This window comes from Etheostoma cragini, chromosome 10 (genome assembly GCF_013103735.1).
Source record: "Etheostoma cragini isolate CJK2018 chromosome 10, CSU_Ecrag_1.0, whole genome shotgun sequence".
Lineage (NCBI taxonomy): Eukaryota > Metazoa > Chordata > Actinopteri > Perciformes > Percidae > Etheostoma > Etheostoma cragini.
In genome coordinates this window covers 20,097,436-20,123,936 of record NC_048416.1, presented here as the reverse complement: position 1 = coordinate 20,123,936, position 26,501 = coordinate 20,097,436, and the positions used below count along the sequence as shown (strand labels likewise).

Sequence of the window (26,501 nt, the reverse complement as noted above, 5' to 3'; positions counted from 1 at the left end):
CCGTTTTGTTGACACTCCCCCCCGCTGTGACAAATTGCTTTATTTGGTGTGAATGTACTTTTAATGTTCTACTGCTGTCTCGATCTGTTAATTTGTTTGTGTTGTTGTGTGTCTAACTTTAGCATCAAGCAAAAGAAATAGCCTGTGCTAGCTGATAGCGCATGCTAACATTGCCTGCGCTGCGTTCCATAGCAATCGCCTCAGGGTGGGCAGCTTCTCTTAATACGTCCATGGTGCAGCAAGCCAGCCCAAGAGGGACAATTTTACTGTGAGCTATTATAATATATAATAATATAATATATTAATAGCTGTGAGCTATTGCTTACTTATATCCTGCTTGTATAAGATAACATCACATAACATGGCCAATTTCAATTTCCACATGATTTGATTTACATGAGTGTATTTGTCTATTATAGTGACTTTGATGAAGCTCAGACCATATTTTATGGACTTATTGTATATAAAAGTGGGTGATTTCAAATAGTTCCCTTTCTTTTTCTTTGCATTATATATTCAGAACCACATAGTACATTAGCACCTCACTTTAGGAGCCTTATTCAGTGCTAAGTTATACATTACAATTGAGAATCACTGTCACTTCAGATGAAGTATTCAGTAATGAGCTCCAATCACAATTTAATGCAATCAGTCAGCCTATTAAAGGCTCATTTACTTTGCTATTTGATTTATTTATTTGTTTCAAAATGATTGGCCGTTTTTTCTAATGCACATGATAATGAACAATTTTGATAAACATTATTTCTCGTCCTGAAATCCTACATCAGTCATCATGTAATGTGTAATGTTCGTTAGTCCATCAGAGACTCTAATCTAAACTTAAAGGTGAGTCAAGTAACAAAGTATGTTTGTGTCATTTTTTTGTGTGTCTTTTTTAACAATATTACTTTTTTATTTGATTTGATTTTTTACGTATAGGGTTGTCAACTTAAAAGATCTATTAAAACAAAACAAGAGGATTATTGATACAGAATCAACAACACAGAAAGTAATGGAAAATAAATAAAAAAGTTGTCATCATTATTTCCAATTTTCCTCTCTGTGGTATGCGGTAGAGACCTGAGAACAAACGTAATGGAAAAGATTTAAAATGATTATTACAATGTGAGGGCTCCCCCTTAGGGAATGATAAATAGTCAGTGCAGAAAGGTTCGACCTGCTACCTGGATTTTTAAGGTGCCCAGCCCATCTGCATGCACAAGTGGACACTTATAACTGGCATATAATTATGGATCAAGGATATGGCAACCTTGCCTGGGAGTGTGTGTATGCTTGGATGATGCGAGACTTGTGAAAGTCAAAGAGCTACTTATGAGTTGAAGGTGCATGCCAGCTGACATGAAAAATCTGGTTTGTTGGCCTAAGGGCAGCAAAGAATGTTGATGGGGGAAGCTGGAGGCTTGTGATTACTCCCTGAAGCTTGCAGCGCTCTGCATGATGAGCTACCTCCACATGACTTGGACATCCACAGTGACCTCCAGACAATAGTCATACATTAGGACGGCCTCTGTGAGGCTGAGAGACAGAAAGAGGGAGAAGTGCCATGACAAGGAGATCAGTCAGACATGTGGACAGCTCTATAGGCTCGACTCACCTCTGTGCATTTAATCAATTACTGTAATTCTTTCCAACTGTACCCCCAGAGAGTAAACATGGAGGATGGAGTATAGCATCCAAAAATGATACCTCCAGGAATATGAATATTTTTCCACTGCTCAATATTTGTCTAAATTTTCATCACTATTTAGCTGGCTTGGGTATTAACGTGTGACCTGAGCCAAATTTATACATTTGAGAGTAAGACATGTCAGCATTTGTAAAGTTATAGTTTCATTTTGCAAAGTAAATCTCCAGCCTGTTTAAATGTCAAATTCTTAACGAAGCTTATCTGCACGCACTGCATATTATTTTATTCACTTACCATGTATTTGCATTTCCTTAAACTCAGTCAGATTTTCTGCAAAAATCTCAGCCAGCAAACATATCATTAAACAGTAAAGTTGTTCATGTCTCACACTTGCCAATAGATTTCAAAAAATAAAATAAAAAGTGCATCCAAACACCCTCAAGACTCTTTGGTTTGTGTCTGTGTGGGTGTTTCATCAATGTAAGAAGTTTTGTTTTCAGTATTGTCCAGCATGATGGCTTACTTGTGCTCACAGAGGAAATAACTCAAACGAGAAGGTGCAGGGATGCAGGTAGAAAATTGGGTCTCATGAGAGTATTTTAGATGTATTGTGGATAGGAGTCACTAGATAAGTCAATCTCAATCCAAAGTTCCTGACAAGCTAATGGATGGAAGAGAAGTTGCTGGCTGTTGGTACAAACACATGAAGATATCACTAGCCAATTAAAAGGGAGAACCGCTTTATTAACATGCTATCTGGGTCACAGCTTTCTATACTTTCCATGATTACGTGTGTTTTATCTTGACTTTAATAATTTTGCAAAACTATTTTGCTCCTTTAGTGCTCTGTCATTAGCTAATCAAATATGACCATGTTCAGCTGCTGAGTATTGACAAGATAAAAGTAAGAACACAGAAAACAGGTCGAGGTTGTGATGTTGAGACTCTTGGTGCTTACCACTATGCTTGCCTTACATTGTGAAAAAGAAATCTCAGAAAATTGTGAAACAAAATAAGAGCTACAAAAATGTTGCCAGTGTCGTGCTAATCATGGTCTAATTATATCACAAAGTAATTACACAGCAATTATAGCTGCTATTATTTCTGAATGAGCACATTTAAAAGAGAGAATACATATGAGTTGATTAAAATTATACATTAGGTGATTCGATGAGGAAATGTTATAAAGTAAATTACTTTGTACCTATGCATGAAATATAGTTTAATCAGTTTAGTTCCATTTGATTAAATTCAAGGATAGATCGGTAGCGTGTTCCGGATCCCATATTCCCAATCTGTCTTTGTACCTCTGTAAAACATGAACCGCTTTAACAGCAATGCACTACCTGCTACTGCAGCGCAAGGGTTTTTCCATGTACTATACATTAGTGATTTCTGTGATGTTAATAAGTCTATACAATCTGCTGCTGGCCTGGCAAGCTGTCAGCTGGATTTCAGGGAAATCATGGCAACAACTACAATGAAGGAGGGCAGGAAGAAACTAATTAACATCAGACCTCCAAATGCTGTAGGAGACCTTGTTCCAAAACATACTGAACATCAGCATGAAGGTTTTTTTTAAAGGGAGCTTCATGGTTGCACAGTTCCTCAGCTTCAGGTCAGATCTTTCATCAAACATGACCAAGTGAGGAGGAGGAGGGCAAGACTAACATTACACTTTCTACCTCAAGGCGGAAATCTGCATATTGCACGACAGAAACGGTTTGTTGCAATGATTATTTCCATTACAGATATATCTGCTGATTTCTGTCTTGTTTAATCATTTTGAAAATATCAATGTCTATCAAAATAAAAAATAAAAACTTCACTCACAATTTCCCAGAGATCCAGGGGATATCTTCAAAACCCAAAGATATATAGGTTTCTATCATATAAAAACTCGGAAGAGTGAACCAGGGAATATTTGGTATTTTTGCTTCAAATCAAATCACCAGCAGAGTGGGCGGGGTTTACCCAGTCTAGTTTTTATATCAATGTGGACCGCATTTTCTAGCTTGTTTTTTTTACTTGAGCATCAGACAAGATATTGAAGAAACGTTGACTTTTCTGTTGTTTTTGCATCACTAGAGTGTACTATTACTGCACTGCTGCCATTAGAGACACGTCTGAACTGCATTACCTTCTTGTAATACCTCTGCAATGACCATTTTGATCAAATATTCATAACCAATGTCCATTAAAAGTTCAGGTAAGTCTAGTCTAATAGTCTTATACTGAAACTGACAAAATGCCATGGAGTGTTAAGTATTACAGACTATATAACGTTCTTAACTTCTTGATGGCTAATTATCCCTGAGTTTTAGGCGAACACTACACGTTAAAATAAATGTAATGATTGACTATAGGAAACATTAAAAGAAGTTTCTACTTTTACTCTTTTTATTAGTGTCACCCTTCAGTGAATTGGGTAGAAGCTGAACATAATTATGGTTAAAAAATTTAATTTTAAACTGTGTGCGTAATTTAAAGTGATGGGGTGAATTATGTCTCTCCGGCAAATTAAAAAATAGGCCCAGTTGTGTGCCGTCTGTGGCTTCTTCCGATGAAAGGAAGAGAAAAATGACTACATTAAAATAATTTAGACCCCTTTTTTGAAAAAGGGTTTTTAGAAAGTAAAGGTCCATTAAAATAGCTGGAGGCCTCCAAAATACCTTCTTCTGTAGAGGGAAATCATGATAATTAATATGTGATGAATAGGCCTATTTTGTCCCACTGCTCATGAGCACAAAGATAATGAAGGTTTGTGGTCTATTTGTCTTGTGCTGCATCCAATTTATTTCCACGGGTTTTAAAAGAAGCATGGCCTACATTAAACTAATTCACATAGCAACTTTATGAATTTCATTGTCCAGTATTTCTATTGCCTGATATTTCAATTAAAACATGGTTGCTTTTATCAATCAAACTAACCTAAAAAAATAGATTTAGATTCTCAGACCACGCGAGGTGGATTAGCGGTCTCATAGAGCGGGCGTACCTGTAAAATATTACCTGTGGTATTGATCTGAGTAGGAACTGGCATCCACAGAGCTCTGCTTGGTATGTGAGCTCTTTGCTCAACAGAGTTTCTGCAGATGCTTTCAATCACAGTATAGGGAATCTTTCAGCAGATGCTCTCATAAACTGTCACAGGAAAACCAGAGTTTTCTGGCAAAAGCAGTGCCACAGTCATACAGCAGTAGCAGAAAGTGGAAAAGTGCAGAACTTTTCATTACTGTGGAAAAACGTACTAAAAAACTAAAATGTTACAGTTCTTATGGTATTAATGTTAAGTTGTATTTAATGAGGTCTTAGGTGATCATTTTGGTTTGTTATCCAAACTTCCCAAACTAGCCTCTTTAAGCTATATTTTATAAGCTATAATATATATATATATTTTATGAACAAACCATAGATGCTTTTCTAAACAGTGTTAATTAAGGTACTAATTTTACATTATAAACGGTCAAAAGAATTAATACAACAGGAAAATACTGATAAAAAATATAAATGGGGGCCATATTTGTGTAAAGTATTTTAACTAACCTAATAAGTGAAAAGTAAGTACATTTTGCTAATAATACTTTTACCTTTTTAATCCCGGATTTTTTGTTGATCTTTGCAACATTTTTGCAGTCTGGTATTGTTGTTTTTAGTTAAATATGTCTGTGGGTTTTGTTTTATAACATACAAAGTTATGGTTCACACTATTATCTGAGAAATTAAATGCATTTCCTTATTCATTAAAGATGAAAACTTAAAGATGAGATTTGGAGGCATTTGGTAGCTAGCTGTCCTTCTACCTCTACTTTTTCCTTTCACCTTCTTCTTCGTCTTCTCCTTTGTTGGCACAACTGCTGATCAATCAAATTGTGTGAAAACATGAGCAAGACTATATAACGTGTCCCACATGCACGTGTACAGCCATGTACTCATTCATTTACACAAGAGAAAAACACCGGGGGGGAGTGTTCCAGCGTAAGTGACAGATCTTTCACAGATTTTTTTGGGGGGTGGTCGAGTGAACAGAATTACTGGAAAATACAATACAATTTGACCAAGATCAACAGAATATACAGCATGATCAAGGGACGGTATGTGTCTAATAAAGTCATGAAAGTGGATTTAGTGTTAAAGTGCACATACAATGAAAAAAAACCTTTTTCTTGGATTTGGGGTGTTTGGCGTGCTTCCACACGCATACAAACTTGGAAAAAAACTATCAATGCTGTTCTGAGTGAGATACAGTTTCTGAATGTCCTCTGCCTTCAGTCTCCGGGTGAGCTGTTCAAGTTCTGCACGGCTTTCTACGTCACTAACCGAGATCAGGTGGCTGGCTAACCATAGCACATGCTAACGCTAGCATGCTAGCTCATTGTCAATGGCAAAACACTATTTGACCATAATCTCCAAAAGAACTACTTCCATGTCCTTGTTCAGCAGGTAATCCACAAGTGGCCCTCTAGGTGGTCTAGGAGAAGTCTCACAGCTAATCCTACCTTGGACTGACCCAAGTTGGAGAAAGAGTTATCTAGCTGAAGGGATCTTACCTTGCTACTGCGCATGTGCGACTCCCAACAAGTATAGAAGTATAGAAGTTAGATGTCTCACTCTGTAGCTAAAACAACTGAGACGTTTCAGTCTGTAGCTAAAACAGAGTTCCAAACACACAGGGTGAAAACAAGAAATGCAGCAATGTGCAGTAGATGAAAAATGTAGGGTTTTTTGAAAATTAAAAATCATGTAAACCTATTCTGGTACAACCTCAAGATACAATTCTGAACCTGAAAAGGAGCATAACATGGGAGCTTTAAGTTACTATTTAAGTAAAGGATCTGAATACTTCTCTGAACACTGTGCATAATGCCTAGTTTGATCTGCAACACAACAAAGCATGGGCCTAATTTACGGGGGGATGATTAAAACTGGGCTTTTTCTGAAGTTTTTGTTCCTTTTCAACGTCTTTGTCACCGTTTGACTTTTGTTGACAATTTTTGACAATTTTTATGGACAACTTATAACATTCTGACAGTTGTTGCCTTTTGGAGTTTTTGTCTTTTTTTGCCTTTTTTCCGACAAATCTTTCGATATTTTTGATGTCCGGGATCTCCTTAGGTTGTTGGAGATCATACACCAGAGGAGGTATTGGTAGTGGTATCAATTGAAAGGTCAAATGAGGTGTTCTCTAAGTTTGGTTGTTTGTTTTCGTCGTGTGACGTGTGTTTGACCTTGGATTCTGCAGTAGCAGAACACACCGCTTCATCAACAGAGACAATGCTGCTGATCCATCTCTGCCACAGTTGTTTACTGTTCTGCCTTGTCTTGCTTACATCACTCTACCTCCAGAGACCTGATTCGACATTCAACTTTAACTTGTTAAAAGCCAACCCATTTAAATGGCTTGCCACTTCAACAATAACATCCATCCAATTTATTTCTACTGACTTCTCATTTGAAAAAAAACTGCAGTTTTCCTGCAGTGTTTTTCAGACCTGGCCACAGAGGCAATATTTTGAAGTGCGCCCCCTGCAGTGGCTATGTTAAAGGAATTTTAAGATTTTAAGAATGAAACAGGCCTAATAGCTTCAAGTCAAATTTAAAAATTCTGTAACTTGCTTTTTAATATGTGTTGCTGCACAAGATGTAGAGCCTTTTTTGACATGGCGAAGGGTTAATTCTTGTATTTCTCCAGTTTTAAGTTCCCCACAGCGAATCAGCAATAGTTGCTTGGGAACCACTTACCTCTTCCCATGGAGCCCCTTCACGGGGGTTGTGTGCACAGCCTCCACTTATTCTGCTTTCTTAAACCCTGGTGGGTTTAATGTTCTGTGTGCTGTTCACCTTGTACTATTTTAACTTTGGATTCCAGGAGATTATGAGCATCATTAAGCAAACAGTTGTTTATGTTCATCACTAGATCCAGATGTGTCCTCTGCAGGGGATGAAGATGCTAGTGTAAGCTGCATGTTATAATCCAATTATTGCATGTTGTAAGATCATTTGTGTACACTCTCTGGCTGTATTATCTCACGTTGGAGTCTTTTGTTCAAAACGAATGATAACAGATTGGTACCAGATTGCTGAAATTCCCTAGATTGTCGGTATTATCAAGCCAGATCTCAGATAAATCCCATTGTCCAGTTATTACATCTCTGCCTGAATACAAGATGTAAGATCACAGTTCCAAAGCTGCTGTGCATGCCTGTTGTCACAGCCCAACAGGTGTAATGGTGATATGACAGCAGAAGATGTTTTCACAGATCATTTAATCCTGGTTCACTTCAGTAGCTCAGCATTCACTTTCACACATTGTGCCAGCTGTGACATGTTGCTTTATGCTTTCAAAAGATCACTACAACCAAATGCCACACCTTACAACGTGTGAGAATTAAAATGGATCAAAAATGGAGCACTTCCAATGGCTGTTTGTGGCCTTTAAAGTTGATGATTTAGTGTGAATTGTTTGCTTTAAGATTTAACTCGTGATTTAGGGGCAATGCCCTCTCTGATTTTAGGATGTTCATCACAATTTCTTTCTTCTTTGCTTAGTTTTAGCTAGATTTTACAGCCATTGGATAAAAATGCAAATATGTGACTTGTTTTTTTACCAAATTGATGTGGTTGAATCAGCATAAATCACAATTTACAAATCATTACAACCCTATTGATGAATAGTTATAAAATAAATTACTGATTAGTGACAACTATTCTCACACAGGGAATTTAGTTTGAATGGTTAAACTTGTTTGTCATGTAAAGCAGAACTCTATTTAGCAAACAGGGTCAAATTTATAACTGTTTAGAATGATTACTCTTTTGTTTCCAATAACAGCTCAGGTGCAAACAATGAACTACTGATTTATTCATAAATGTGTAATTAATATTCACAACAACAAGAAAATTGTATTTTTATTACAAGGGAACAGATCTTTTGCACATGAGTGAATCATTTTTGGTCATTTTTATCACCTGGGTGGTTGTAATTAGGCTGCTGTCTCTCACTTGTACTAAATGAGTGTTTGATTTTACAACACTACATTTGAAAGGTCAGTTTGAGTGAATAAACGTGTAAAAATGGAACCTTATCTTTGACATTGTCTGTGAGAATAATTCACATATTTACAGCTTTTATTCTACCTGAAGCCATCCTGACCTGCACTGATTGCCGTTGCTGAAGACAAGCCAGCAGAACATCAGTCACTGGTGGTTTATTATTTCACCATGTGCACACAAAATAGCCTTACCTTCTCTCTTACATCAATGAGAACCAATGGCTGTCTAACCCTCATAATTCGTGAAGGACTACTCAACAAAGTATGAGAACAGAAAATGTAACATCATGGTGACAAATTCACTATTAATATGAATCAATTATAGGTATTCTCAATCAATATAAATCATTGGGTAATTGGTCAGGTTGTTACAACTGTAACAAACAAGACAAACAATTTGGTCTCCGGATGTAGACAGCATGTTCACTACCAGCCGACCGTGACAAGCAGCGTTTCCAGCACTGAGCAGAATTGTGCCCGTAATAAGTCCACAGAATAATAAGAGCGTAATAACTGAAGCACATCTTCTGCCCTAAATAGAGAATGTTCTCTCCCTCCGCACCAAACAAAGCTTCCGAGGCCTCCGGCTAATCACTGCCCTTTACCTGTTGTCATTCATCTAGAGGAGTCAATTGGTCTGCTTCTGCAGGGTGCAGAGGTAATTACGATTTGGCTATGACTTGCGTTTGGCTCTATTGTCTGACTCTGTGGCGCGCATGCTGGGATATTGGGAACTTGAAGCTCAAGCTCATGAGAAGAGTTCCACTTTGACTACACCACTCCATGTTCCCCCAGAGAGCTCCTCTACTGACTAAACAAAGCTCAGCCAAGATGAGTTGAGATCATCACAGTGAAAAATACCTGCACCTATTTATATCTTCCGCTCAGAGTGCTTTATTTGTCGAAATACCATTTGCAATGCATCCTAAGGCGCAGAATATTTTCTATTTCACTGCTTCTGTTCCATTTATGGGTGATTGAGAAAGTTGCAAAGCAAGAAGAACAATTTCACAATATTGCTGTCTTGATAATTTTCACAGATCTGCCTCTCTTCAAATCCAGAATTGTATTAAAATTTAATCGCATTATAAATTGGATGAGGAATACAATTATGTAAGTAAATACACCTGTCCCATCAAGCAAGAAATTGAGAAAATCCCTCAGCAAGTAGCTTTACTCTCAAGGTGAGATTTGGGAAATGGATGTATAAACTTGGAGCTACGTAATCCACTTTCCTATTCATCTATTTCCTCAGTATGTCAAAGAAACTCTGTAGAGATGTGCGTGGTTATCCCTAAAGAAAAAAACTATTTTCCTTTAAAATCCCTTTTGGACAGTAGAAACCATTTTCCGATCACCAAATTTGCATTAAATTAGTTGTTACTTCTCAGAGATGAACATCAGGATTTATTGATAAATACAAGTTTGAGATTTGCTGATTTATGTTATGGGGGGGGGGGGGGGGGCTTTTACCTTCATCAGATAGAGACAGTGGATAGACAGGAAAGTGGGTAGAGAGAAGGGGGGTGACACGCACTCAGGCCGCTGCCAAAGGACTCAGCCTACATGGGGCACACGCTCTACTGGGTGAGCCAGAGGCCGCCCCAGATTTGCTGATTTCTGACTGAACGAATGCACTCACAGTGAGGTACAGAGCTTCAAAGTCCTAAAAAATGAAAACACATTGCAAATCTCTTCCCTAAAATAGGTATCTTTGTCAAAGAGAGGTGAAGGTTCACACAAATTGAACCATAAAGTTAAAAAAGAACAGGACCTTTTTTAAGAATAGTGGGGAATTAGTTAAGGTGTTTTTTTAACATCAACCACAGATAGACTTTAAATTATAGTAGTTACCGTTATCAATATACAGTATATTACAAGATTATCAGCGTGCATTTCGTCTTGAAAATTGAGGTTGAGAATGTGCAGAATTTGCTGGTTTGTACTAAAAAAGAAAGTTATTGACGGGTTAAGATTGTATTTTCTAAAGAATGTTCAGAAAAGTTGTTTGTTATATTATGTTTTGTCTTATTTCTCTTGTATTGACAAGAAGTAAGTGTGTTGTTTTTTTCAAGTATCTCAAAAAGTAAAATAATTGTGTATCGTGATGTATCATCAAATGACTGATGGATGAACTGTTTATAAGGTCAAACCTATCTAGCTGTTAGCTAAAACATTTGGTAAATAAAGCATGAAGCGCTGGAGAAGAACTGTGTCACGGACTCAAATTTGCAATTAACCATAAATACTGAAAATAAACCTTACCTGACGATAGATACAGACACATATTCTGAGTATTTTTGCACTTAGCAATTTTCAGCAGGCTATCAGCATGATGTGTCAGGCTTTTAATCCAGTCTGTTGAAGAAGCAAGTGACTCCTGGGAAACAGCCCTGTGTAAACTTCCTCTGTGGAGGTGCACTTCCTTCCTGCCGTCACTGAAGCATGAGGAGCATCCTAAAAGATGACGGATGGAGGTTCTCAGATCTTTTGTCCAGAGCAAGTCAAGGATCCGTGACTGCCTCTTCATCATGAGCCCATTCGTGCCCCCCCCCCCCCCTTCTCTTGTAATGAAAGACAGAAGTGCGTCGAGCCAGGAGGCGGATTATCAAATCGCACAGGATTGTGTCACATTTGACCTGCATCAGTATCTGTACTCAAAAGTGTGATTCAATCCACTAAGGAGTTGTCTTTGTCGGTGTGTGAGAGGGAGAAAAAGAAAAAGAAAGAGCAGAAAAGAGACAATAAATTCTCAGTCCTGCTTTTTATTTTTTTGTCTGTCTGTCTCCCGTACACATACAGTATTCTTTCCACATCTTTTTCTCTAGCTGTGACAGTCTCCCTTCATGTGGGAAGAGACTGTTAATGAATGGGGATGAGCACGTGGGAAATGTGTGGGTTTCCACCACAGCTCTCTCCATGAGTGACAGAAGCTCGACAAGGCTTTAGAGGCTGGCTTAAGAGTTAAGAAAAGCAAACAAGCAACAGCTTTTTTCCAGATGGCCACTGCAAAATAAAGCAGAATATACTCTGCAAGTTTGTGGAGGCAGCGTCTGCCAGAAGTACGACAAGTCATTTTAAGCAAAAACTATTGTCTGATGGAAAACGGTGTGTTTATATGAATAAAAAAAAATCACAACTTGGTCTGTTGGATTTGTAATGGGCCTCGCTGTTGGTCACACTGCACAGTCTGTTTGCAAAAGTGACAAATACAAAAGAAAAAAATTCCCATCAAAGCTATCAGGCCTGAAGCATGAAGGATAGAGTAAATGGTTATTTTGTGCTTCTTCCTGGTTTGCGGAGGCTGCTCCCATCAACCTCTGCTCTAATCTGTGAGTATCTGGTATGCACTTCAAACTAAATTACTGTTTATTCTATTCTGCAGGTGTGAAAGCCCCAGCCTGCTGCTGAATGCTATCGGGGATATGAGGGTCCCAGGATGCTCAACTCTGCTGCTGACACAACACTATTCCTGAAAGACCCGCCACTTGATTTACCCAAGCAAAATGTCACAGTAATTGTGAAGATTTATATCAATGGGAAAGAGCTGACGAGGTCCCACTATCAGATCTGACAGACTTAATATGTGCTCAAATGTGTCCTGCCGCACTAAAGGCTTGCAGGTTGACCAATTTTCCCGGGAATGTTCCACCTCAGGTGGTATTGACCGAGCCGTCGCTTTTTTTCACTTCTTTAAATTGAGTGTGAAGTGGAACTTTTAGGTTGTGATACGTTTTTAATGAACTGGAATCACTACAGAACATTTTCTATCAGCTTTTGCTTAGTGTGCCATCTTAGATGATTCTTAAATAAAAAGACAGATTTTTTTATGAATAGGATGAACACCTGTGTTTCAATACTGTATCCTTACCTCCCTCTCACGCTGTGCAAAGATCAAATTAAACTGGCATTGTGGGTTTTTCATGTCCTAAAACCGGTGAACAGGTGGCATGCTGTGACGATACTGTCAGCTATGCAGTGTAGTATTTCAGAAAAACGCTCTATTGGTTATTAAAGTTGGGTAACACTTTACAATGAGTTACACAAAATACTGACATGACAATACCTAATGGACCATCTAAAATTGCTTATTGTAGCCCAAGGAATGAGTCCAGAATCTGTAAATCACACAAAACTCAAAGGTTATAAAATACTTTAGTTGTTGACATTAGATACCCAGTAGTAACTCACAGAGAAACAAAACATAACAGAAAGAATCTAAAGAAAAATGACATCCTCATCAGAGGTTTCCACACTCCATGATTTACGTCCGTGTTACATTCAGTAGTGTTCACCCAGGTGGTGGATGGGTGTGTAGCGTGACTTTCACGAGGGAGACCTAAGTTTAAGTCCCATGACAGAGCTAATACTGTTGATCATAAACATGATTGTACTGTAGCTTAACCAAGTGATTTAATTGCCTAACACTAATCATACCCATACCTGATTTCTTTGCCTGTTTCTTTTCAGTGGCTGGAGGTGACAGAGGAGGTAGCAGTTCATCTATATGACATAACACAAACACATATGGACCTAACTAACATTAAATATTAAATAACTAATAAAGACCTAATATTACAAAAAGAAAGCAAGTAAAAACAGTTTTGTGTGGCAGGACACCTTTAATGTTTCAGCCACAGCTCTGACCAGTGAAAGAAATAACTGTGGGTGCGATCACACCTTCCCTGAGCCAAAGTGACATTTTGAAAAACTATTAATGGTACTTTGTGTGGTAAGGATGAGAGAAATGACTGGGTGTCATTTGATGGCATTATTAAGTTTGCAAATAGCTGTATAAAGTTCTACAGGTGCCAATGTTTGAGAAGCTTTAGTTACTGCACTCAATATTTAAGATCTCCCTTATGGGCCCCTAAACTTGTTCAATACTAATTGCATTTATAAATGCTTTTACAGTACAGAACAAAGAAAAACATCTATCCCTGAGTTTAAATACTTGAGTTTTTAATCTTATGTTTTAACTTTCCCCTTTGAAAGTATTTTTTTGTCGCAAACTCCAGAGTTATCATACAGTTTCATAGCAGTTTCTGATGGGCAACAGCTGCTCAGATGACCTTTAGCTACTTCCTAAAGTCCCCCTCCACTCCAAAATGAGTTTGAACTGTGCAGAATGATGTAAGTGTAGAGCCGACACTAGAAGGGCATTTTCAAATGCATCTTCTTGAATCTCAGTTTAATGTAAGCAGGGAGCACAATGTTGTGAAATTGCAACTAGTTTAAAATAGCAACTTAAAATGGAAACTTGAAACCTTAAGTGCACAAGTAGAATGTATTTTGCACGCAGCAGTTAAACTTTTAATAGGAATTGCATATATTTTTGTTTTAATGAGGGAGAATGTAGTTTGCATGTTTTAGAATATCTATTGAGGTTATTGTTTTTAATTTTACTGTTATTATTTCAAGTCGAGTATTTTTATGTCTTAAAGTTGTCTGAAGTTAAACTTCTGTCCTCAGATTACAGTCTAACTTAATTAGTAGAGTTTCCTGTATGTCTGCATGTGCACAAGAGCAAATTCTTTTCATTTTATAAGGTTCAATCTTTTGTCATGCTGCTACTCAGTCTCCTCAACTCTTGTTTACTGTACGTGTTTGTTGCCGAGTGTGCAGACTGACTGGGAAACAAAAGCAGAGAGCAGGTACTTGAACTGTTTTTGATACTTCAGAATATATAACTGAAAACCTCAACATCTGCACTATGTGGGTACGATATACTTTTCTTTTTCATGCAAACTTTGTGTCCTCCAAGCAGGAATCTTTTGAAAGTAAGTGAATGAATACAGTGTTTTTCATCCAAGTATAGTGTGTAATTTATTCAACAGAGGTTTTTGTCTCTGTCTGAATCCATTCGTGGCTTTCAACCTTTGAAATGGGAGCAGGAAGGTGGGAAGCGGGAGAGACATCTGCCTTGCTTTTAATGGGTATCACAAATGTTGTCAGTATTTCCACTCCACCTGAAACTTCCCTCCCCTTCAGCAGCCTCCCAAATTACAGCAGTGGAAGGAAGCTGGGACTCTAAGCCTTGCAGTAGGTTAGTATTTTCCCCAGCTAAGACGATTGGAAAGATTCCTCCTGCAGGCTTGGATAATGGAGGCAAGCAGTCAATCCAGCAGTCAACAGATTCTGTGGAAAGATGTGAGTCCATTTTTTCCCCGCATTTTATGTTTGAATTGTTGCACTTTTATTGATTGCAAAGAAATCTATCTAAAATAAATTATAACATTTACTGGTTTATGAATACTGTGCATAATCTTACCTAAAACAGTGTCAAGAAAGTGGGAGCACCCCTAAAAGTGTACAGCCCGTTAAATTAAGTGCAGGTGGCAGCACTGGTAGTTTAAAAGTGAGGAGGGGGATCCTGTTGTGTTTGAGTGTAAGCTTGAAGTAAAATATGTCAGAAGTTTGAATATTTTTTATATATATATATATATATATATATATATATATATAAATATAAAAGAAGATCTTTTCTTCAGCAGTCTGAGTTTTCTCAGAATAGTAGTTTTCCATCTAATTCCTTTTGGCTTTTTGCCAAGGCTTCCTTTTCTTTTCTTTATTTTCTTTTATTCAGTCTCACCTGAACCATTGTGTTTGCTTTATAGCTCAAATATCATCATTTAACATGGACCAAGAATGTTACTATTTAAGAACTTTATTATAGAGGATGAGGAGGGATCGAACTTGTGAACAATAGAACAAGGGGCAATACCTGCAGAGCACAGTATTATTACCTTTGTATATAAAAAAGCTATTTTACTGTCCATCAAAGAAAAGGTAAGTGTCCCAGTAGATTCTAATCGTGGCTGAACTGTAGGTGATGGATAGAAAATGATGATTTAGAAATTAACAGTAGTTTTCACAACAATTCTAATGCTTATATGAGCATACCCCAGTGTGATAAACCACTGTCTCTGCTTGTTGGTTAGGCTGTAGACTACTTTTTTCTCAGAGAAATGCTCCCTCTCTGCATGATAACAGCAGGGGGCTCCAGGCACTCTTCCTCACAAAGCCTGGCTGATTCTGAACTCCTAAACCTTTAAACACTAGTTGGCGAGTGCTACGCACTCAGACTGCTCACCCTGTCTCCATCCCTGCCTTTATTTCTGTCTCTCAATCCCACCTTCTTCCTGTGAGTATTCAATATCCAAAGCACAGGCAAAGAGAGAAGTTTGTCCTCTAGTCAAGTTTCCACTGCTTACGCAACCTGCCACAGGAGAGCAGAGGATTTCAGCCACCATTTGTTCTTTTTTCTTCACTCTAAAAAATCCACAATGAAAGGAATTTCTGGCTCTCTGATTGTAGCACTCTGTTTTTCATCATGCCTTAGGAACGTACACTACTTTGACGTGCCTAACGCTGGCTACTGTCTCTAATACGTCCAACAGAGAATGGTAACAATGTGTAATTCATTAAAGGCAAATGTTTAGTTTTAAGTTTTTAGGAGGCAATCTTGAATCATTTAGTCATGCTGCTGATATATTTAACAATCACAAATTCAATCCAACTTGCAAAGGGAGTAACTGTATGCCATTGTAGCTGTATGCTGTTTCCTCCTGCACGCCACCTACACACTGTAGTTTTCAAATTATGAAAAGGCTATGTCAAATATATGTTTCAGGACCATTTTGGATCATTATTTAGCAGTATACCAGTTCAAATACAAAAAAAACATACAACTATTATTAGAAAAAAAATTAAAAAATCTAATTATTTTAAGAAGTCTGCATTTTAAAGTGCCGCCCAATCATCTGTAGCTTAACCCCAGCCACAATGGAAAACCAAAGCTGCTTTATCGTCATTATAAAAGACACAGAGATAAGCAACACCAATTTTGCTAATTAAAGTCGTTTTTTTTATTTTTTATTTTACATATCTGCTCATCTGTTGTCCTCTGAGACCTTCAAAAATGGTCCAGTGTGAATGAGAAGCTTTCATTCTCCCTCCGCTGGAGCTCTGGTGGAACAAAAGCCTGTCTTTATTAATTTGTGGCCATGAGCCTGGGGAATTGACAACAGCGGGTGAGTTTTTTTGAGGAAAAGTAGAATTAATGTAACTTTTCCATGGCACTTGTAGCATTCCGATGGATACATTTTTGGGGAGACCAAATCACATGGCCTCTCTTCTGATTAAATGCTATACTGATTAAAAAGAAAGAGTAACTGAAAACGAGGAAATATACATTTCCGTTGTGAAAATGATAAATTAAAAGCACACTTGTACATTTTGGGAAATGTGAAGAGAGGTTTTCTTGATTGATACTGTTATCATACATCTTCATTAAATAGAGTTGTGAAGTGTGTGTGTGTGTGTGTGTGTGTGTGTGTGTGTGTGTGGTGGGGGGGTATTCCATCCGTTGGTTGTTTTGAATAGAGAAGGACGTGAAAACAGTAATTTTCTTTATTGTGTACTGCCCATTTGAAACATGTGCCTGTGGGTCGATTGGTGGGACGATTGCTTGGTCCCCGGCAGTGCAATTGGAAATACAGAATAGGGTAAAACGAATCAGCTGCTCCTCTCTTACTTCACAACTATTTATGAAGCTACAGCCACCAGCATGTTATTATAGCTGAGAATAAACCATGGAAACAGGTGAACAGCTAGCCTGACTCTGTCTAAAGGTGACAAAATCCACCCATCCGCACCTGTAAAGTTCACTAATTACCACAACGTATTAGTAAAAATGACCATATGTTGTTGTTTTTGTGAGGTTACCAACCACAAATTGTTAAACAAAGGAGGTATAACATGTTAATCAGTACTTTTTCACCATATATACATTATTGAACCTATGTTGTTCGCAGGTTGAGGTGGGAAAAGAGAAGAAGGCCAAGTACCACACCTACCAGCGAGTGCCTCTGGTTCTGGCTCTGGTCTTTCTCGTTTTGGCTCTCTGTCTTTTCAGCCTGAGGTATCTGTGGAGCCCAAGTCTGGGGAAGGTAAGCCTTAATATCACATCATTGTTCGCCAGTCATCAGGCTTATTGCCACGTTCTGTGGTAAGTGTGGTCTTCAGATGAAGGACACAATAGCAAATCATACAGGTTCCCTCAAGGATAAGAAAAATGCGAGTAAGAAAAATGGACAGCCACACAAAGAGCCAAAGGCAGTCTCTGCAGCCGGTGTTGTATTCTGCTAGATTAAAAGATGTATGGGCTACGGAAAAAGACAGCTGTGTTTGGCTCTGCTCATGTTTTGGCTGTCAGAGCTGTAATTTCATGAATTCTTGGACAAAACCACAAGCCGCTTTTTACTGTTGCAAACGTCGGCCTGTTGCATTTATCTACTCTCTGCTCACACTGTACACATCTTCTCACAATGACAGATTCTGATAACTCAAAGCTGAATCTAATTGCTGTTGACCAGAGTGGCTGCAAGCAGGACTGAAACCTCTTGGCAATGTAACTGGGATAAGCTCTTGCAATTCATCTTGTAAAATCCAATTCAATCACACTTGATGGAGAATGTTTTCACTCTGCTCTTTCCCCTTGATTTTCTCAAGGGCCCAAAAAAGCTAATTTACCTAAGCTAGGAGGAAAAATAAATCTATAATTTCACATCCAGAAAATAGAATCTCTATGCGTTTTGAGCACAGAGAGAAAATGATTACAATAAAATGATGGTTAAAATTGAGCACATACATTTCAAACTAAAATGCATTAGTCTGCTTTGTGTGCACTGTAAATGCCATGAGGTGAACATGGGGAAATCTACCGTGCAGGATGCCGCTTGCTGTTATACCAACATCTTTGCTATGCCTAATAAACATTCATTTAGAACACCCTCTGCCACAATTCTGCTCTTTCTGCTTCGATTGAGATACACATTTCAAGTGCCATCAGTCTCTTCAGAGCTCAGGTTAACCAAGGTTCATCTGCATTTCCTGTGTAGCCAGTACTGTCCACGTTCTCTCCTTTTAACATAGACATGAATCACCATTGAGCCATCTCCTTTGTCCTTGTTAAATATTTCATGCCGGAGGTAGAGCGGTCATTATTCCTACTTTAATAAGCTGTGATCATTCTCACGTGGCACAAAATGTGGTGATGGCAGAGGTTGCCCAAGCCATGTATATCAAATCTGTGCACCTTGAGTTTTGCTTTAATGGGGTCTTGAGGGGTAGGCTCATTCTCTGGCCTCCCCATCAGTGAGTGGGATGAAGCCCCTTCAAAAGGAGAATCACCTGTCTGTCAGATGGGAAGGAAGCTCCTTCAGACACAGTATGGCAGTAAAACTAAGGTATGTATCCTCAGTAAAACCGTCTCGAGACTTTTGAAGGTAAAGAGATGGATTGATACAGTTAATGGATAGATGGATGGATGGATGAACGTGGCATCCAGCACCTTGTTTGGTGAACCGATATTGATTGCAATGCAGCTGGACACTTAACTCACCAGATAAATGCACACCATTAAATAAGGAAACATTTGAGTTGTTTTTTTATTTGAGCACAAAGATGGGCATGGTGACAACTCAAATTCCATGTGTGTACAGTCCAGAGTCTGGATACAACAAAGACACATGTTATCATGGTTATAATGGATTTTTATTACATTACGTCCAGAGCTCCTAGGGGCTTGGACATATTCTTAAATCAAGATTAACCAGAAAGGTCACATGTGCATGGTGCTTGTTTAGGATGGTGTGCAAGGAGTAGTCACATCTAATGCCCAACTCAGTTGACTTGTATCTTCTTTAAAACTGTACTACATATTTCTAAGAATTATCACCTTATTCTAGTTTTAGTTTCTTTAAGGTTATGGTTTTGGTTTTTCTGCCCTACAACTTCACTGTTTTGGCTCTCATCGGCATAGTCTCCAGCTGCTGCAGGGAGCCGTTAAAGTAAAAGCCCTGATAAAATCACTGTACAGTGCATGCCCATCACTAAGAGGCTGACAGACAAAGTTAGCTGCTAACATAGTGGAACATTTAGCAGCTAAAGAGCCAGATATTTCCCTCAGGAGTTTGAGACTGAAGGAGCTAAAAGGAGGGTGAATATTGGACGTAATGCACATTTGCAGCAAGTCATATGCACAGCGTAAAAGATGATAAAGATAATACATTGTAATTTTTACATCCTGTTGTGCCAACATATAAATCAATGCAGATTTAAGACACATGCAATACATAAGGGGGAGAGGTTGTTTCTTCCCTCTCTTTACATAGGCTATGTAACACGTTAAGGCACCATCCCTGTTTTACTACAAATTGACAAGGCTTGTCTTCTTGCTTTTGTCCCAGTATGAAAGTTTTGATTGCAAAGTGGCCTCAAAAGCTGCCAGCTTATTATTGACCACACTATAGAGCTCACAATATAAGAAAGTAATAATCATTAAAAAACAAGGGCTCTGAAATGTAAGGCAGCGGATTCACGAGTGCAAAACAGGTGTGTAGAGAAAGTTCCTGATGTGGTCCCTTCTCTGTTTGAACTCTCCTACTGCCGTTTTGACAGATCCTGATCATCCAAGATGAGAGGTGCAAACTGTAAGAGCCACACCCTTTTTACCGTTAGAAAAAGAAGGAGGTGCTGAAGCACGCAAGGGCGTACTGTTGACGTTACTAAGATGGCGGTGTGGTGTTTTACTTCCAGGTTTAAAACAAGAGATACTCTGCTCTCAGTTGGACTTTTTCAATTGAAGGATCAAAACTGACAACTCAGAGAATCCACAGCTTAGAAGATAACAAGCAAAGAAAGTTCTAATGCTGCCTTAGATCTAAGTACAATAAACATTTATTGCAAAATTGGTTTGACTTCTAAAAATTGTTTTTCTCACACTCTTGAAATCCAAGAATTACTTTTCTGCTCAGTCAATAGTTTCACTTATGTGCTTGCACTTAAATCAATTACTAGGCTACTAGCTGATCAATCAAACAAAACACACACACAAAACATACTGTGTTACAGTATACTGTATATCCCATATTGCATAGCGCTTTGACCTCAGCATTTCTAATTAGAAGTTGAAACCACAGCCTAACTACAGCCATGGGCACCCCTTGTCTATTGTCACACAGTTTACCAAAGCAACGTGACCTCGGCTTTGTATGAATAATCACCGAATGGTAATTTGCTCTGTGCATTGTATTTCAACCTGACATGATAACCGCTTGAGATCTTCTTTTAATTACCTGAAAACATATGTTGTTACGCAGGCCTGGGGAAGATCGTTTGCCATCATTTTCTCTCTCTGTCTGTGTGTGTGTGTGTGTGTGTGTGTGTGTTACTAGATTAGGTTCCACTGCATTCTCTTTTGTCTTAAGGCAAATTTCTGTTTACTGTGCTCATTATTGTCCTGGGCCAAAAGTCTCACTGGAGAATTTTGTTTCCTTGTAAATTAATCCTCTGTTATTACAAGTAACTCAGCAACAGCGTGGAAATGGAATCTGGCTGGTGAATCCAACAAGAAATCTTACAGAACTAAATCTAGATGTTGATGTCTGCTGTGTATAATATCTGTAGTGCACAGCATCAAAAATCTAAATTTCCCCGTTATTAGATTTGACTTATTTGCTGCTATTTTTAATTCATGAACCACTTTGAGCAAGATTATTTGCAGACCAGCAGCCTTAGACTGAGTAATTGTGAACCTGTGTACATTGTAAACCCGTTTTTCCTGTGGAACATTGAAGAGCTCACAGGTGTAGGTTTGTAAGGGAAAACTGCCTGAGAAATACATGAATGTCAGACCTGAGGAAAGTGCTCCATTATTCAAGCTGAAATTGCATAGCTCACCTTGATGCCTTTCCCTCTCCGGTCCCTAGGTAGCTGCTGAGTTGTCGCTCCTGATGGCCTCTTAAATGCCTCACTGTCAGGACCGGCTTCCTAATGAACACTGCTGTGCCTGCTGCTTTTCTACTGGTCACAGGTGGATGGCTTTTCAAGGCCAGTTGAACCTTTGTTTATTTATTGCTCGTGGGCTGTGTATACCCAACATCCCCCCAGTGTCCAGATGTCAACATGCAACATGGGAGGGAGACACAAGATTTGATCATGATATAATTCTACAATCCTATTTTCTTAGTTTGTCTCCAGGAGCAAAACAAGACAGTGCAAACTTCTCACATTCGGTTTGTTTACTCTGTCTTGAGTGGAGGAATTATCATTCTGGGGAGCAGCAGGGTTTACAACAGCTAGTTTGGAAAGACATTTTTGCGTGGCAGGCCCCACAATCTGTAATCTTTTCTGTTTTTACACGTCGGGCTCATTCATTCAGTAGAAGGCCAGTGTCCACTTGTGTTTCTCCCTGGCTGTTAAATTAGGCTGCTACGGGCTCCCTCCTAAAATGATGCATTATGCCTTCTACTCCGGGAGCAGTCAGAAAGAGGGAGGGTATGCAGATCAGGAAGAACAAAAGAGAGTTGTTTTAAATTGTTGCCAGTGGAGTGCCTGAGGTAGGAAGGCTTCATGGTGGTTGTGGCACATTGCCTTCGTCTGGGATGGTGACTGCTACAGAGAGCGTGACAGCACTGCAAAGCCCACCGGGAGTTATTTATTGTGCCATAGAGCACTTTTGTACGTCTGTGATTTTCTTTTTAGAAGCAAGACTAATACGGGTGTTGGAGAGATTCACATGTTAATTGCCAGTACTTCATTTTGCCAATCCACCAGCAGCTCATGTGCGGCATGTTGTATGTTTAGTGCGGTGGGTAAACAGACACAAATGCTTGCCTTTTTTCCCGTTTCTTTCTCCTCTCGGTCCCACCAGTGTGACTGCCAAGAAGACTCCTCTGCTCTGTTGTACAATTTAGAATGTGATTGAGCTTTCACATCCACTTTCACTCTCCCAGTAAGTCTGCAGCGCTTGGAGCCTTGATGTGCATTTACAGCGACAATGCCGAGGCAGAGAACTGAACAGCAAACGGGAAATAATCTGTTCACCTGTCCTTTCTCAACGTATTTGAGGTTGCAGATTAGAGAGGGTGCTGTAATGTTGGTATATACTTTCAAGGATCATGATTTTAGAAATGACTTTATCACTATTCTGAAAAATGGGTATGTCAGAGTGTTAGGCTATATATCTGTCAGCAATTAAAAGGTTGCACTGACTTTTTTCTGAGTTTGCCCCATTAGTCACCTTGCTCAATATGTGAGGAAAGAAGCGGCATCTAAATCATCCCTTTAGGAATAACACTTCATGTTAAATAACCTTAGCCGATTAGCCTTTTTTATGTGAGAAAATGAGAACTGGTAAAAGCTAAAAAAGTTGGAATGCTAATTTTAATGACACATTTAGACCTGCCAGGCTTTTGAAGGCTTTTTTAAGAAAATCAGCAAAAATAACACTTTTTAGTGTGAGTTTTTTCATTCAGTGAAATTTAAAGTGTTTGCTCAGGAAATGAGCAAAGTACACCAGACAACATAGTTTTTAGAGCTGTAATGAACCTCAATAATGAGGTATTCATTCTAGATGTCACATAAAATTAAATTGTTCGCCAACACACTGGATAATGCAGCTAGTTTACATTTACGGTACCCTGTGGAGTTTACTGTAAACTAAAACATTTTAAAACAATAAAAAAAAAGAAGAAGATAGAGTGCATTTACATATCAGGGTGCGTAAAATCGTATCCGCTTCCAAATAGGGGCCTGACACAAACTGACACACCTACAAATACTTCTAAAACCGGTAAATCCCCTTACACACGCTTACTGCATCCATGTTGTTACAGTAGTTCAACATGTTCCCATTTGTGTCTGTTTTACATACAGTCATAATTTTCATCAGAATGCAGGAAATGAAGGGTTTGAAATGCTCAAAATTTCAATTTTGCTCGAAAGTGGAGATCGCAATCCCTCCAAAATAGAACCCAAAGTTACGTCCTTGCGTACAGTACTTGAGTTCATGATTTTTTAATGTTCACTGATAGCGTTGGAGCAGCTACATATTAAATTCATAGTGAGAAGCACCTGGATGTATTGCACAGTGTTTTTTTTTCTTATTTGTGGTGTATGTATCGTTATCCAGCACTCATTACCACGGGTATGGTGTGTGACAGCTGCTGCTCTGCTGCTGTGTCTCATTTGCCCAGAAATGTACTTTACTTTGTCAGCTCCATGTGAAAAAGCTTGTCAAGAGCCTCTTTCTGGTGTTCATTGAGGTAGCGGGAGTGGCCTGCTGACCCATACTGATTAAAAATATTAAACCAACACTTATGGTTTTGCCCCCATTTCACAGATCTAAGACTTTTTTTTGCATTTTTTTTCAATCATTTCTCTCAAATGTTGTTCACAAATCTGTCTTAATCTGTGTTAGTGAGCACTACTCCTTTGCAGAGAAAATCCATCCACCTCAAAAGTGTGGCATATCAAGATGCTGATTAGACAGCATGACTTTTGCAGAGGTGTGCATTAAGCTGTCCACAATAAAAGGCCACTTTACAATGTGCAGTTTTACTGTACTGGGGGGTCCGAAAAGTAGACCACCATTTGCCTCACACAGTGCAACACTTCCGCCAATCTCCTTCGTATAGTGTTGATCAGGGGTCCGTTTCAGGACGGAGGTTTGACAAACTGAGGTTCACCCTGATCTTTGTTGATTTACCCTGAGATGGGAAACTGAGTTGTCGGTTCCAGAACAGCTGATTTGAATTGGTTCAATCAACTCTGAGTAGGTTGACTCAGAGTTAAACATGTGCACCACCACAATAAAAAGGCAGCATGAATGAAGCCCTGATAGTATGATTCACCATGGCAACAACCATAAACAAAATGACGAAAAGGCTCATGTGCACATACAGGGAGTTTGAACATGCATTTAGTCAAAAAAAGCATCACAGCGGCTGCAGTAAAATAGCAAGAATTGGTGTGGGAGAAAATTGCTGCTCGAGTCTATACATAAGCTCTAATACAGTGTAGTAATTTCATAATTGATCACAGGTAACCAACATTATTACTGATGAAAACTGGAATGGTAGTAGGCTACACCTATCATTTCATTTAGGTGCAATCCTGCGGGCGAAAAAGTAAACTACTAGGCTACTAATCCCATTCTGAGGTTGCAGCACCATCATTAACATCAAATGCGCCTGATACAAACTAAAAAAATGAATGAGAAAATTAAAGTGTGCTGTGCCAGAGGGAGGAAACTCGAGGTCCCGTGAAGAAAACCTGCTTCCGACCCGGTTATTTTAATAAGAAGGCTAATCCTACTTTTAGGAGCAATTTTATTTCATTTTTTTATTATTTTTTGGCCATTTTTTTAGGCCTTTAATGGACAGGACAGCTGAAGATGTGAAAGGGGAGAGAGAGGGGGAGTGACATGCAGCAAAGGGCCGCAGGCTGGTTTCGAACCCGGGCCGGCTGCGTCGAGGAGTAAACCTCTATATATGGGCACCCGCTCTACCAACTGAGCTAGCTGGGTGCCCAGGAGCAATTATTTGAGTTTATTTTAAGAGATTAAGTAACAGTACAGGCCAAAAGTTGGGAACCACCTTGTCATTCAACGAGTTTCCTTTATTTTCATGACTATTTACACTGTAGATTATCACTGAAAGCATCAAAACTATGAATGAACATATGTGGAATTATGTACATAACTGAAAACATGTCTTATATTTTAGTTTCTTCAAAGTAGCCACCCTTTGCTTTTTTTTGATAGCGCTGCAAACCCTTGGTGTTCTCTCAATTAATCTTTGGTTACAACCGCTGGGTCTTTGCACGACAGAGAAAAGGTGACCGGATGGATTCTATATCTCTGGTTCCCACCGTGAAGCACGGAGGAGAAGGTGTGATGGTGTGGGGGTGCTTTGCTGGTGACACTGTTCGGGATTTATTCACAATTGAAGGCACACTGAACCAGCATGGCTACCACAACATCCTGCAGCGACATGCTATCCCATCCGGTTTGTGTTTAGTTTGCCCATCATTTAGTTTTCAACATGGCAATGACCCCAAACACACCTCCAGGCTGTGTAAGGGCTATTTGACCAGGAAGGAGAGGGTTTGAGTGAAACGCCTCCAAAGTCACCGGACCTGTACCCAACCGAGATGGTTCGGGGAGAGCTGGACCGCAGAGTGAAGGCAAAAGGTCCAACAAGCGCTAAGCATCTCTGGGAACTCCTTCAAGACTGTTGGGAAACCATTTCAGGTGACTACCTCTTGAAGCTCATCAAGAGAATGCCAAGAGTTTGCAAAGCAGTTATCAGAGCAAAGGGTGGCTTCTTTGAAGAAACTAGAATATAAGACATGTTTTTTTAAGGTATTTCACACATTTTTGTTAAGTACATCATTCGATGCAAGAACTGGGATGTTTTCAGCTTCCAGGAATGGTTTACAGATCCTTGCAACATGGCACCGTGCATTATCATGCTGCAACAAGAGGTGATGGTCGTGGATTAATAGCACAACAGTGGGGAAACCGGGATTCATCCGTGAAGAGAACAGTTCTCCAAAGTGCCAGACACCATCAAATGTGAGCATTTGCCCACTCAAGTTGGTTACAACAACGAACGACGAATCCCGATGAGGATGACGAGCATGTGGCATATCAGCACTGACATGCAACACCCACAGGGGCCATGGCAAGAGACCAAGAGCTTCTCATCAGTACCAATAGTCCCAATGTGACAACCCAGTGTCTCTGCATAGGAGCTTCACTCCCTCTTTTATTGTGTCTGCAAGGCAGAAGCATGGTGCAAACATCGTTTGATAAGCCCATACTGTGCATCTCCCAGGAGCTCTGTTAGAAGCTCCCTTGTTACAGGCATTGCTGGCTTGTTCTATTTCGTATAGGCTTCGCCCTCTAAGGGCTACGCTATTGGGTTTATCCCTTCGCGCATGCGCAGTCGTGA

At 39.2% G+C, this 26,501-nt stretch overlaps 1 protein-coding gene and 1 long non-coding RNA gene across 3 annotated transcripts in view; one reads left to right on the top strand and one right to left on the bottom strand.

Moving 5' to 3' along the window:
* Positions 1–26,501, bottom strand: part of LOC117951999 — a 156,558-nt gene that overhangs the window by 110,798 nt on the left and 19,259 nt on the right. The gene's annotated exons all lie outside the window — the stretch shown is intronic.
* The window catches only part of tnmd (tenomodulin), a 47,371-nt gene continuing 35,208 nt past the window's right edge, over positions 14,339–26,501 (top strand). The window contains exons 1-3 of one of the 2 annotated variants that reach the window (XM_034884039.1): positions 14,339–14,354; positions 14,692–14,850; positions 17,517–17,651. In XM_034884039.1, the coding sequence (XP_034739930.1) occupies positions 14,803–14,850; positions 17,517–17,651 (183 nt within the window). In that variant the 5' untranslated portion in view covers positions 14,339–14,354; positions 14,692–14,802. Of the gene's footprint in view, positions 14,355–14,617; positions 14,851–17,516; positions 17,652–26,501 lie in introns of those variants that run through there. The other variant, XM_034884038.1, reaches the window with a different exon arrangement.